Raw genomic sequence first — 15,065 nt, 5'->3', positions numbered from 1 at the left:
AATAATTAATCAACCAAAAATCATACTTTTATTAAGAAAACAAAAGATTACATGAACCCAAATAAAAATTCTCAATAAAGCAAAAATATATAAGGTAAAGAATTAAGATCAACCTACTGAGACGCAAATACCAAAAACCCCAAGACTTAAAGCTTCCAAATTTTATAGAATCCCGAAATTCTACTTCAAAACCAAACAAAACCCTTCAAATTCAAAAAATTCATATATAATATACCAAATAAAAATTTACCACTCCTTGGGCTGGAAGATATAGGTTGCAGCTTTGATTTTTTTCTAAAAAATAGAGATGCTTTATCTGCCATATACGATATAAAATAATTATTAGAAATTTCAACCCAAAAACCAAACCTACAAAAACAACTGTCAAAATATAGAGATTAACCCAAATACTCAAAAGAAAATATACAACATAAAATAATTATTAGACATACGTTTTTTTTATTATTTATTTTTTATTTACGTGAGTCTCTCTTCTTCGTCTTCTTCTTTTAATCTTAATGTGAAGTTAAGTTGAGGGTTTTGAGATGGTAATTGCTAGGGTTTTAAGGAGAGAAGAGAGAGTCCTACCAGGAGTCTCTCGTTTTTTCTTAATTCTAAAGTTTTATTTTATTTTATTTTATTTTATTTTTTTACGTGAGTCTTTCTTTTTTTCTTTTTCTTTTTTTTTTTTGAAACCTAAAGTGAGTCATTTTTTTTTTTTAATTCAAACGTGAGGTATCTTAAAAAATTATAATTAATTTTTAATCTTCAATTTTATATTATATATAGATAATAATAATGATGTGATAAGCTCTGAAAAAGTCAACAAAATATATCTAATAGAGTTTTACTTAAACTAAACTATTGTAACACTGAAAAGATAATTACACATTAAAGAGAAATAATAAATATATAAGATATAAAATCTAGAATAAAACGAATTTAAAATAAAAATAAAAAGAAAATAGTGGTAACGTAAAAAATTGTGAGAGTTTCAAAATTTTCGATTTTATATATATATATATATATATATAGATAAATATACGAGAATCTAATTATTTCTAATTAAATGGAGAGGATTTCCAAAGTTTTAACCATTAACTGCGCGCAAAGTGTAATTTGTAAGATTTGTACTAAACAAAACCAACAAATGAACAAAACAATGAAGGAAGATGGTGACAATGGGAACTACTTGGACCTTAATTTCATTGTGGCACGTCACTGTCTTTTCCAATTCTTTGGGTGGGAGACTTCCTAAAACATGACCTCTAGGCTAGCTCTAACGCAATCACAGCCTATTTCATTTTTTTTCCCCCTTCTTTTTAGTTTTTACAAATGCTTTAAAGCTTTTTTTATTTTTTATCTGAAGTTTGTCGTCGTCTTAGTTATCTTTCAGCCTATTTTACGCACAGAAAATAAAAGAGACTGTAAGAGAGAGATACCTGGACTTCCAAAGTCAAGCTTGTCTTCTTCTAAAGGGTCCGAAATAATCTCCCTAATTTCAGATGAAATCTGGATCGTACCTGACTTAGTACTTGAGTCAAGCTTGTCTTCTTCTAAAGGAACTGAAGCCATACTGTCCGAGATAAAACCGGCTTTTAAAATCATGTGAGAGAGAGAGATACTTGATTTTTAACGAATTGAATGATCTAAATTACCTGCTACTTGGGTCAGGACCTTTAGGTTTGTACTTTTTTGCCAACGTTTCCCAAGCATTTCTGGCCGAAGTAATCTCCATAATATCAGAAAATGTGTCCGGCCCGCATGAATTTTGGATCCCATATAAAGCCATGGCATCCATCTTGCTCCAAGCCTTAAAAGCAGCTGCATTTTCTTGGGTAGGAGGTTCGTTCGTTGCTTCTACAATGTCCCAAAGATCTTGAGCCATCAAATATGTCTTCACCCGAACACTCCATTTCAAATAGTTGTCTTCGCCATTAAGAACTTCTAGAACAGGCTTTGTTTCCATGTTTGATCTGTCAATATAACCAAATTGTGTCTGAAAGAAAATAAATGAAGATTTGGCTATATCGTAAATGCTACGAATTCCTTGAGAACTATGTGTGTTTCTGTAACAATAACCAGGGACGGACCAGGATTTTGATTGAGGGGGCCGAAGTTTGAAAAAAAGAAATCAATGCAACTTAGCATGGTGTTAACAAATTATCATGGCATTAATATAAACTTTCTAAAATTTTGTTTGATAATAATTTTGTAGTCAGTATCGACAATTTTTGGAATTGAGATGTCGAAATGTTTAGAGATTGGGATACATGGATATTAGTGGTTGGCAGTACTGCCAGGGGCGGAGCTAGGATTTTTTGTTTGGGGGGGCCAAATTTTGTTACTAATATATTAGTTTCGAGTCAAGATAAACCATCACACTCAGGCATAAACGCACATACATAAATATAAACATTAATATTTTGATACTAGAGGAGGTCATAATTTATAAATATATTGTATATAAAATTAATAACTTTCACATTTGTATATTCGCAAGATAATTTTTTAGGGGAATTTATCATCTTTTAAACTCCAATACTATACAAAAACTGTCTAGTTTGATATTAAACATGTAAAAAAAACGAATTAGAGAAAACAAAAACTACCTTGTTTTTATAACTACTAGATCAATTGAAAATTTCTATTGATTTTTAAGAGCATCATTGAACTAATTCAAACATTTGGGAGGGCCAACTTCTATTTTTTAGCAAAATATTTAAATTTTTTAATACTTATACATAATATAAAATAAATTTTTAAAATTTTGGGGGGGCCAAGCCTTGCTGTAGCTCCGCCCCTGAGTACTGCATCGATCACTAGCATTGAATTTTAAATAATTTAAATTTTTTCTTTTGAAAAATTCAAATATTAAAATATGAGAGATGGTATCTCCACAACATTTTTACAACAAATTCTAAGCGGTAAGTTAGTATTGGTTGTTATTGTTAGAGCAAAAAAATAATCTTAGTGTTAGATTTAAATTTGAACCAATAATAACTAATTGATTATGATTTGTTGTGAAAATATTATAAAAATATTATAGATATAACATATCTCTTAAAATATTGGATAAATTTCATTAACTACCTGAGGATGGGACACTTCAAAACTTTTTAAAATTACCCAATTAATATCTCTTAAAAATACATATTTATCCCTGATTTTAACAGACGTGGATTACGGAAAACAAACAAAATGTACCTCAAATAAGATAAGCGACTCTTTTCAAATTATGGATAGACAAAGTAATTTTCATTCAAATCATAAGTAGGTTTAGTGTAATTACCTTTTTTTTTTTTTTTTTTTATATGCATATGTAAGCCTCAGGTCAATATTTTAATTAAATATTAATTCTTCCTCTTCGCAGTAAAACCAAAACAAAAACACCAAAGACTTCCTTGTCACTATCGTCCCATTTCTGTGAATTACAACCAAAACAGAAAAAAAGACCCCAACAGCACATCAAATCCATATTAACCCAACCAAATCCGACACCAAACTTCAAACCCAACACCAGATCACGGTGTCGCTTATCTGCAAGGGAGGAGAGAGAGAAAGTTCAATGGAGCTCTATGCACTCTAATCTCTGAAACCATTTCTCATGGATTTCAGCCACCAATCCTCCACTGTAGCTTTGTTTGATTAGATGTGGGTTTGTTGGATCTGATTCAATTCGGTTTTTGATGCGGGTTTGTTGGATTTGAGTTTCTTGGTGTGCTTCGGAACCGGTGGTGGTCGATTTTTGGTGGGCTTCGGAACTAGTGGTGGCTGCATGAGAGAGGAGAGAGCAAGCACAAAAGAGAGAGAAAGCTAGCAGAGGAGAGAGGGAGAGTCAGAGACAAAAGATTAAAAAAAATTGTTTAGCTTTGGCGAGGAGTAATGGCTCGCTACTTTCTGGCGTGTCACTGCACATTGTTAAATTTTTTGGGTTACACTTTGGTAAGTTTGCTGCGTGAGTTTTTGTGTATTTTTAGCCATAATTTTAGCATCAAACAACTTTAGCTAGTCTGATGGGAATGCTCTAAAAAAAGCGGTTTATAGTGACAGAGCGTTAAAATATATTTGATATGGCACATATAATGTAGATATATTTTTGGTATTTGGGGTGTTAAAATGTTAGATTTGGTATTTGGTTATTTTAGCACTGAATGCTCTAAATTTAAAATAGAGTATCTATTTGAAGACTTCATAGTTTAAAATGAAGATTCGCCATCTTCATAAATTTAAGATTTGTAAAATATGAACAATAAAATAAAAGTAGCGGTTTTTAATTCTTTTCTTCTCACTCTTTTCACCAAATTATGTTTTTTATTTTTAAGCAAATGAATACTTTTATTTCATGAACTAACAAAACAAATCTTATTAATGAAAGATAATATATGCATCACAATAACACCTCACAAATTCACAATGATTGTCATTCTATCCCGGGTGCACAAAACTTTAGTGAATAGTCGCATTTTACTCTAAAAATGACAATAACAAAGTTTAAACTTCACGACACTGCCAATGACGCAGGGTAAAAATTTGATATGAAAATGATGTAATACTTACAGGGCGAGACTGGCTGTCTTCCAAACAAAAGCTGCTTACGTAAATTCCACTATGCAGTAGCGGTCACAGATAAACGAACTTGAAAGAAATGATTAGAACCCTTTTGCCTTAGATCAAGTGGTTCCTACAATTAACAGTCACGTAGACGAAGACTTGGATAGATATTTTTAAGGTCACTGAAAGTCTAAAACAGGTTTTTTATTATTTTTTTTAACCTTCAAAAGAGTCATTTAGTTCTTCGTTGACGAATCCTGAGGGTAGTTCTTCACCCTAACTTCATATCCTCAACTACTCCGTACCTAATATAATAAATGATTGCAGCTGTCAAGTACTAAGTTGCACGGACATGACACGACACGGACACGAAGATACGGCAATTTTTGAAAAATAAGAACACGACACGACAGAGACACGGCGGTTAAATAATTAATTAAATTTTATATTTAGGCATATTTTTAGACAAAATACATTTATGTTTAGAATTTAAATTATATAAGAACTACAAATAAATAAACTAACACCCAAAGTACTACAATAATACACAAAATCTTCAAGCACTTTCAGTATTCATTTTAGTAAAATTACCTACAATATTTAACTTTAATAAATAAATAAAACTATAGCAGGACACAAAAACAAATTTATAAGTTATAACTAATATTTAAAATATATATATATATATATATATATATAAAGGGACAGAGGGCACACAGGCCACAGTAGAAGTTAAAAAAAAAAAAAAACACAAAAAAAAAAAACAAAACGCGTTATAATAAGTAACTAACAGTACATTCAAGTTAATATCGGAAAGTAAGAAAGAAGAAGAAAAAAAAAAACATAGAGAAAACAGAGAAGAGATCGGTCCGCGCCAAGAGAGAGAGAGATCGGAAGGGACGGAGGACAGAGGGCACGGCGTCGACGTCGGAGCTCGCCGATCGGCCCGATCTAACTCCGACGAGGGACAGAGGGCAGCGGTAGTGACAGTGTGGGTTGAGAAGAACTGAGATGTGGTTTCAATTTTCAGTCTAAGAGACTCTAAACTTGCTATATTATTTTAGGATTATCACAAAATCAATGGTATTGGTAAGTTCACCGATCAAAATCTGTGATTTTTTTTTTCTCTGCTAGCATGTCGGCGCCGTCGGAACCGCATCGACGCCACGTTGGAGCTGCGTCGGCACCGTTTCGGAGCCAAGTCAGAGAAGCAAAAAAAAAAAAAAAAAAAAAAAAAGAGGGACACCGTCGGACACCGGAATCTGGCGCGTCGTCCCCGTTCCGGTGTCCGACACGTGTCAAATTCGGACACGACGCCAAAAATGGCGTGTCCGTGCAACCTAGGTCAGGTACCTACAAGCAATTATAGAGAAGTAATATTTAGGCACACTCATTCCTATGCTCAAGTTGTGTATCAATTAATTTCAGCATTTTCAAGTAAATACGATGGATCGAAGTAGAATTGCTGAAATTTAATCAAGAGTTGACAAATTGCAATGAAATTTTTTCACATAAAAAAAAATAATAAAAACAACATTGATAAGAAAAGCGTACAATATCTTGCAAGACAAACATAAAATATTTCAATAATAAATACAAACCTCACCGCACGTACTTTGTGCGTATAATGAGACTATTTAAATAGTTTTTTTTAATAAGAACTTGGGGTAATTTTTTTTAAAGGAACATGGGGTAATTTAGGTTTTGTAAATGGGGTAGTGGGAAGTTTTATAGAATATAGGATGGTTTTCTAAACATGGGTAAGTTATTTGTTTTTAATTTTTATCAATTTATAGCTTTAACCTCATTTTTATGTTTTAGGAATAAAGATAAGTTAATTAATATATAGAGAAGAGACTATTAATTTTGGGAGAAATATTTAGGTGCAAAATTATATTAACATTGGTAAATATTTTTCTAAATAAATAATGGTTTTGTTAAAACTTAAAAGTATAGAAAATTATATATGAATATAAAACCTTAAACCCCGTTTTCATAAAACTTTAAAAACATAACCTTTTTTATTTGATAATTTTTTTAGGTTAATTTCTTTTAATTTGAGCTTAATTTGACATAAAAACACTTCTAAAATGTTATATCTTTTTTTTTTAGTAAATATTGATAGCTATCAAATTATTATATATTTAAATTTATTGTTTTATAATTATATATTCATTAATTAAATTATTTATTACGTCACTAATTTAACCATCAATCCGACCCCAATCAGACCTAAAAATCGATAACCAATCCCTTTTACGATTCTTTGACCAATTCAGTTTTTAAAATCATGGTTGCAATACTAGCATTAAATTTTAAATAATTTGAATATTTTCTTTTGAAAAATTCACATAAAATAAATAATTTGTTTTCAAAAGGTAACATATTGTAGTTGATTTTCTCTTAATTTACGAATCAAATAATAATTTTATATTGATTATCTAATTATTTGTCCAATAATATTCTACCAAAAAGACTAATTATTGTTAAAATGTAAAGAATAATACAAGAATGTGGGCAATGTGCAAAAATTGCACTAATTATTCTCAAATCAAAACTTCTAATTTTTCTCATTATTACGTAACTAATTATGTGTGATATTATGCAATTAGAAAAATGCTATAAGTTACTACAAATTTTACCTTAAAAAACTTATAAACTTTTGTATCAATTTATTTGATGGGTCAAGGGCACACATTAAGCTATCCATTTTTGGAAACATTTTCACAGAAATTAAAAAAACTATCAATACTTTTTCAATTACCGAGAAATATTTTTCCAAAAATGAAAATTATTATGTGCCCTTAGAGCACACATTAGCAAAATCCTTATTTGATTGGTGTAGCTTTAATAAAATAATATATTATTAGTGTATTAATTACCTTTTTTCATTGGTGACGCATGAATTTGTAAGACTTATATAACAAAACTTGTAACATCTCTAACATCACTCATGAAACTAATTATTCATCCTTACAATTAATTTATTTATTCACATAATGCAATGAATTTTTATGTCATATAAAATTATTTATTAATCAAACAAAACTACGTACATAAATTACCTATGACCCAATCACTCAACTTTATTAATTAAAAATTATTCAACCACAGACCCACTATTATAAGAACTAAGGAAGGTACAAAGACACCCAGACAAAATCACAATAAAGTACTTAAGTCACAAAAACGGTAAAAGTTGAGCTAGATGAGATCAGAGTGCAAAAGGGAGAAACCATATAACTAGATCAAATCTAAGACAGAGTGAGAGCCAGAGAAGCAAGAGAACAAAAGAAGAGACGAAATACTAGTTGTTAGAGATAAATCACGTTAAATATGCAGAAATAGGTGCAAAAATAAAAGCATAAAATAGAAAAACCCAAAAGCACGGGGGTTAATATATTGTACAAAAAAGTAGGATGGGCTTGATTCTATACTATTAGATTAATATATCTCTAACACCAATTATAGGGGTGGCAACGCGACGAGGACCATTGGCCTGCTGGCGGCAATGGTGTGGCCTCATCTTGTGGAAACAAAATAAAAGAAAAGAAAAGGGTGGCGGGGAGAGAAACAAACCAAAGTTACGAAAAAAAAAAATCAACTGTAGGGACAAAATCACAAATTCAACGACCAACAAACAATCCCTTACAATATGAAAAAAATCAAAAGAGAAAAATGACGGGTTACTGGCGTACTTTCCCCAAGATCCAAACACGCAATTGTATAGATACTAAAAAGAAACCGGTGGCAATAAGTGCCCGTTTGGTTCCATTTTTTGAGCCCAAAAAGGGCGTTTTCAAAAAAGCTCAACCAAGACTTGCGTTTGTTAAGCTCAAAAACGCAGCTTTTTTATAAAAGTTGCGTTCTGAACTTTTATAAAAACTGAGTGCAAAACGCGGAAGGAATATGGACCCTCAGGGGTCCATAAATCAAAACACGCTATGCGCGTTTTGTATATTACCGTTGCAATAACTCTTGAAGATTGAGAGAGAATTAGTGTGGAGAAAAAAAAAAAAGTGAGTCAATGAGAGAAAATTAGGACCACTTTGACAGAAGAGTTAGAATAATATTGTTTGTAATTTTTTAAAATGCGTGTAAATGAAAAAGTATAAAAATATATTTAATGCTATATAAAAACTGAAAATAAATCGTTTAACCATTCTACCGAACAGAGCCTTAACAGGGGATGGGAGAGAACATAAATAATGCGGGAAAAAGCTAGTCCAGAGAGAACCAATGAAGACAGGTTTTAAAAAAAAGGGTTGGCATGCATGATGGCAAAGAAAGTGGGAAAAACGTGGGCCGTAAAAATAAATTTTTTTTAAAAAAAGGCTGATATACATGTGAAAAACGCGTGGGTAGTAAAAATAAAATTAAAAAAAAAAAAGACTGACATGCATGGCATTCCACTTTTTTTTTTTTTTTAATTACACATATTTGAGAAAATGACATTCTGACCCAATTTCAAAACTTTTTTTTTAAAAAAATAACACTCCTTTTGTTTTTATTGGTAATAATATATTCTAATTTTTTATAAATTATTTTTACCAAAGTTTAACTATATTTAATTTTAAAAACTAATAAATTTTTTAAAAAAATGCAAAATATATCAAGCTTTTGGCTTGAAAAGACAAATCTTTTCGCAATCCTTTGAAAAAAAAAAAAAAACAATAGATTTAATTTTGGAAAGATGCCCTTTAGCAAAGGACATTTTAGTATATAATATTTTTAATATTAAATTAATAGAGTTTTGTAAAATAAATGTGGGGAAAGTATTTTTCCCATAAAGTGGGTTTGAATGGAGTTAAAAGTAAGGTGATGAAAAATAAAGGAAAAAAAAAAAGTAAAGAAAATATAATAACAGCAGTTTTTTGGTTGAAGAGGGAATATTAGATAAATTTTGGAAGGCCCTGGCGTTTTCCCACCAAAACATTGGATCCGTTTGAATTGAACTTATTATTACTGAAACTGAAAACTGAAAACATTGTAGCAAAATAATTTTTAAATGTGTGAATAGTGTCGTGAAATTCATGAACAGTGCGTGATTAGTACATGAACAGTGCATGAACAGTGTTTTTTGTCCCCTGCACAGTAAAATCATGTGATTTTACTATTCATGCGCAGGAAAAAAAAAAGCTTGAAAACGCGGAACTGAAAACGCCACTTTCAGCGCAATCCAAACAGGTACATTGTACCCGTTTGGATTTGGGGTTTTGCGTGTCTGCATTTGGAAAATCACGTTTCATTCTTGTTTTTTTCTATTTGACCAAGTCAACTGTAAACAGTGCACCCGTGCACTGTTCACAAGTCTCACAAATTCTACTTTTCAGCCACTTTTTCATTAAAAATGAGTCCCACGAAACTAGTCACACATTTAAAAATTATTTCACTATAGTGTTTTCAATTTCAGTTTTCAGTTTCAACAAAAATAAACTCAATCCAAACGGACCTTATTTTCCTAAATTGAAAAAAAGGTAAGGAGTACAAAATCTCTAGACAAAAATGTCCTCATTTTCGTCATTTTCCTATTCATGTTTTCCTCAATTTCTTCTACTACTTTTCGTTGATCCTTTCTTCTTCTTCTTCTTTTGTTCTTTTTTGTCTTTTTCCTTCTTCTTTTGTGTGCTTGGGCTTTTACACTTCATTCTTACTAATTTTGGACTCAATAATTATTGGTAAATAAAAATGTAATGTTAGTAGTAGATCCAAATCAAAACTAGAAAGAATTTATCACATCAATAATTTATAAAAATATTATAAAATAATTTATGATTGTAACATTACTCAGTACAATAATGTGAGCAGTGTGCAAAAATGCATTAATTACTCTCAAATTAAAACTTTTAATTTTTCTTGTTTTATGTAATTAATTTTTTTGTATAATACTATGCAATTTGGAAACTGCTAAAAGTTACTAAAAATTTTACTATATAAAAAAAATAAAAATAATAAAACTTACAAAATTGTGTATCAGATTATGAGGGCATTTGGATTTCCCGTTTTCCTGCGTCCACGTTTTGGTTTTGCGTTTTCTTTGTTTTGTTTTTTTTTTTTTTTTTCTTTTGCCCGCATATGTTGACTTTGGTAGACAAAAATTACTGTTTTGCACTGTAGCAGTACTGTTCATGTACTGTAGCAATACTGTTCACGCATTAAAAAATATTAAAAATGAGTCCCACGGTATTTTTCACACATTTAAAAATTATTTTGCTACAGTATTTTCAGTTTTCAATTTTCAATTTCAACAACAATAAGTTCAATCTAAACGGATCCTATGTGATTTGTGTCATGTCACTTTAATAAAATAATAAATTATTAGTTTATTAATTACCTTTTATGACTTGTGAAGTGTGACTCATCAATTTACAAGATCTATATAATAAAATTTGTAATATATTTAACATCACTCATGCAACTAATTATTCAACCATACAATAAATTTATTTATTCTCATAATGCAGTGAATTTTTATATCATTTGCAATTAATTATTCAATTAAACAGTTTCTCAAAACAAAAAATATTCAATTAAACAAAAAGAAAAAAATTACCCATGACCTAATCACGCAACTTTATTAATTAAAAAATTATTTCGACCACAGAGTCACAGACCCACACCCATTGCAATTTGCTGGCACTATTAACCAATCAAATAAAAAAGCTCCAAAACTTTTTTTGACTAAAGAAGGTAAAAATGCTCCAAAACTTTACTACCAGTTCTGCGGTAGTAAATAGTTTATCCAAAAAAAAAAAAAAAATTCTACTAGTAAATAAAGCCTCGAACTAGAACTAAGAAAGGCACAAAGACACTCGGACAAAAGTCACAACCCACAGATCATCAAAAAAGTCACAACCCACACAGACGCTAAGGTAAAAAGTCACAAAGGCGGTAAAAGTTGAGCTAGAGATGAGATTAGAGAGTGCGAAACAGAGAGAAACCATAAAAGTAAATCAAATCTAAAAGAGAGAGAGAGAGAGAGAGAGAGAGAGAGAGAGAGAAGAGAAGAAATACCAGGGATGAGGCGGCGACACGGCGAAGACGATCGGCCTGCTGGCAGCGGTGGCGTGGCCTCCTCTCTTGGAAACAACATAAAAGAAAAAATAAAAGGTTGGCGAGAAACAAACCAAAACTGTTTAAAAAAAAAAAAACTGTGTGGACAAAATCACAAATTCAATGACCAACAAACAATGCCTTACAATATGAACAAAAAATCAATAGAAAAACATGACGAGTTGCTAACGTACTTACCCCAAGATCCAAACGCGCACTTGTATAGATACTAGAAAGGAACTGGTGACAAGAGGAACTCTTGAAGATTGAGAGAGAATTGGTGTGAAAACCAAAAAAGAAAGGAGAACGAGAGATTAATAAAAAGTCACTGGGAGAGAACCAAGGAGAGATTAATAAAGAATCACTGAGACTCTGAGAGAGAAAAACTAGTGGGAAAAAAACAAAGGGGAGAGAGAGAAGTTGCGAGGGAACCAACGAAGAAAGGTTAAGAAAAGAGGGTTAGGTTCTTAGGAATGCGTGATGAGAAAAAATAGTGGGAAAAGAGAGTGGGGTTGGAAATTTCTTAACTGTTCAAATTTTAAAACGCGTACAGCCGTAAAAAAAAATAAAAAAAATGACTGACACACATGGCTTTTCCACTTTCCTTTATTTTTTTAATCACACAAATTCTGGAAAATTTAACTCCACGACAAACTTTAAAGAAGCATTAGCTAGAGCTGTGAGACCAACTCTGCCACTCCATGCACATGTCCGTAATCTGAGGAGCCGTCTTGTCCCCCAATTGTGATTTTAGCACTTACTGCATGGGGAAGGCCAAGCAACTCCCTAGCTTCATTTCAATCACCAACGCCTTCATTAATGTAATTTCTCCTGCCAAGCTTTATTTTATATTTTTTTTCAGAGAATAAAATGAAATCAAACCATTCTAACGTCTACATGTCAACTATCAGTTGACATTTCTGTTGATTTTGATTTTCAATATATGATGGGAAAATGTGTGGGGTTGGAAATTTCCCGGCGTTCAAAACGCGTACGCCCTTAAAATTAATAAATAAATAAATAAGAGAAATATTGATACACTTAGCATTTTTACCTTCTATTTTTTAAAAATATATATATTATCATTTTAAAGCATTCATATCAGATATGTCAAAAAATATAGTATTTAATATTTTAAAACATTATTTTATTTATTTTAATCCTTCACTTTATAATATACTCAAACATCAAAGGTTTCATTTTTTTTACTATTTCATTAAAATATTATTTATTATTTATTATTTATAATTTCTCCATGACACATCTCTCTCTCTCTCTTCTCCAAGCAAAAACAATCAACCCACCTCTAATGACCACGGCCAGCCACCACCCACTCAATGTCACCACCCACAACCAACCACCAAATCAATCAACCCACACCCATTAGATAGAGATTTCACCAGAGAGAGAACGAGAACCCACAACCTCAACACACAGCACAACCCACAGCCTCAACCCACGACACAACCCACAACAAACCACTACAACCAATGACCAAATCAATTAACCCACACCCACAACCCAAAGCCACCAAATCAACCCAAACCTACAAATCAACTTAGCACCTAGAAATCAATCCACACCATGGAATCAACCGAGCATCTATAAATTAACCCACACCATGGAATCAACCCAACACCCACAAATCAACCTACACCACAGAATCAACCCACACCCACAACCAGCAAACCCCGATCAACCCAACAAAATCCAGCCACACCTAGAGCGTCTCGTGTCTAGTGTGGCACTGGTGGTGGAAGTCACGCTCAAGGAACATGTCTATGACACATTTGACGAGGCCCTCGAAAAAGCAGTGACAGTGGCACCATCCTCGTTGTAGCATCACTCACCGTTGCTAAAGTGGAGATTGAGAGTCAAAGAGAGACGAGGAGGCATAGAGAAAGAGAAAGAGAGAGGAAAGAAGTGGAGAGAGGCATGGCACAAGAGAGAGTGAGAGAGAAAAAAAGAAAAATAATAATAATAATAATAAACTTTAGCAACTTACTATAGTAGGGTGTCAAATATGACACTACTATAGCAAAGATGTCAAAAGTTTTAAGAATAGCATGCTTGATGTGGATGATATTTTAAGGGGATGAGAGCTAAAATTAGGATTTAGCATTTTTCACATCTTTAATGTGAATGCTCTTAAAATTTTAGAGAATGAAACTCAACTTGTAAATTTAAAAAAAAAATAATAATAATAGTAACACTCTTCCCTTTTATTTATATTAGTAATGAAATATTTTAAATTTTTATAAAATTATCTTTACCAAAGTTTAACCATAGTTAATAAAAACATAACTAATAAATTTAGAATAAAAATGCAAAATTTGTCCAGTTCCAAAGGACTTAAAAGTTGAAATGTCAAATCTCTCCATAATCCTTTGAAAAAAAAAAAGAAACAAAAGTCATACCTAATAATTTAAAATACTTTTTTTAACTTTGGAAACTGCCCTTTAGCAAAGAGTATATTAATACACAACATTTTTAATATTAATTTAACAAAGTTCAATCAAATGGATGTCAAGGGGGAAAATAAAAAATATTTTTTCCTCAAGGTTTGGAGTGAAACATCATTCCACTGCACCTCAAGAAAAATAATGTAATTACACTTTTTTTTTCTTTTAATAATTCAATAGTTATAAACTTAAAGGGTATTTGAATATAATCTTGAATGCAAATGTTAATCAATTAAGCTATAAGGCTATATATCCCTTGCCCTTTTATTTTTCTTTTTCTTTGCTATAAGCCACTTTCCATATCAGTTGTACTGAAAAGTGCACATTTTTTCCCATATGCTAAGAACAAAACACATTCCATGCAATGTAGCCAAAAAAAAAAAAAAAAAAAAAAATCTTAAATTGGATGTAAGATTTGGTATACCCCTAGAATTATTCTGTTCTACAAAAAGTCCAAACAAATACTATTCAAAAGTCAAAAGTTCCATTTTTAAAATTTTTATTATTATTATAAAAAAAAAAAAAAAAAAAAAAAAAAAAGAGGGACAAAAGTTCTGTCCACTCCCGGCTACTACTATTCTTTTCAAAATTGAAATTAGATTAGCATTAGCTTCTGCTGTGCTTAAAAAAAATAATAACATTTTGATTTTTAACACATCAAAATTTTATTTTATTTGTATACTACTTTATAATGCACCCTGCATCATATTTCTTATTTTAACATATTAACAATTAAATAATCTAAAATAACACTCACAATCTATTAAAAAAACAAAAAAAGTAATAAAGAGAGAGGAGAGAAGAGAGAGATATATGAAAGAGGAGAAAGAGTTACTAGAGAAGAGAGAGAAATTATTTAAAAAGTTAGCACATAGCTAAGTACACTTATACTAGTAGAAGTGTATTGTAACATGCATGTGTTAAAATAATTTGACATATAACACATATGATGTGGTTTGATTTTTGATTTTAGCATTTGGCACACCTGATACTTGT

General features: G+C 31.1%; 1 protein-coding gene across 3 annotated transcripts; it reads right to left on the bottom strand.

Annotated features, from left to right (window-relative positions):
• Positions 1 to 1,379: 1,379 nt before the first annotated feature.
• LOC126722261 (uncharacterized) lies at positions 1,380 to 12,049 on the bottom strand. Of its 3 annotated transcripts, XR_007653988.1 has the most exons (5): positions 11,806 to 12,049; positions 11,569 to 11,633; positions 4,561 to 4,859; positions 1,659 to 1,976; positions 1,392 to 1,576 (listed from the first exon to the last, which is right to left on the bottom strand). XR_007653988.1 is itself a non-coding variant. In XM_050425423.1 (3 exons), exons 2-3 carry the CDS (start codon positions 1,967 to 1,969, stop codon positions 1,393 to 1,395), a joined length of 495 nt encoding a protein of 164 aa, XP_050281380.1. In that variant the 5' UTR covers positions 1,970 to 1,976; positions 11,806 to 12,049; the 3' UTR covers positions 1,380 to 1,392. The 3 variants fall into 3 exon arrangements, 2 of the variants coding, with proteins under 2 accessions (XP_050281380.1, XP_050281381.1); XM_050425423.1 differs by lacking the exons at positions 4,561 to 4,859; positions 11,569 to 11,633 and having other exon boundaries at positions 1,380 to 1,576; XM_050425424.1 differs by lacking the exons at positions 11,569 to 11,633; positions 11,806 to 12,049 and having other exon boundaries at positions 1,380 to 1,576; positions 4,561 to 4,905.
• Positions 12,050 to 15,065: the final 3,016 nt, after the last annotated feature.

This window comes from Quercus robur, chromosome 4 (assembly GCF_932294415.1).
Source record: "Quercus robur chromosome 4, dhQueRobu3.1, whole genome shotgun sequence".
Lineage (NCBI taxonomy): Eukaryota > Viridiplantae > Streptophyta > Magnoliopsida > Fagales > Fagaceae > Quercus > Quercus robur.
This window is presented reverse-complemented; position numbering and strand designations above follow the sequence as displayed.

What these genes read in the sequence shown, in the direction of transcription:
- LOC126722261 (XM_050425423.1), bottom strand. Translation starts at nt 1,969, where the DNA reads ATGGAAACAAAGCCTGTTCTAGAAGTTCTTAATGGCGAAGACAACTAT. An exon ending in GGTCCTGACCCAAGTAGCAG is followed by an intron (nt 1,577 to 1,658) that starts GTAATTTAGATC and finishes TATCTCGGACAG; the next exon opens with TATGGCTTCAGTTCCTTTAG.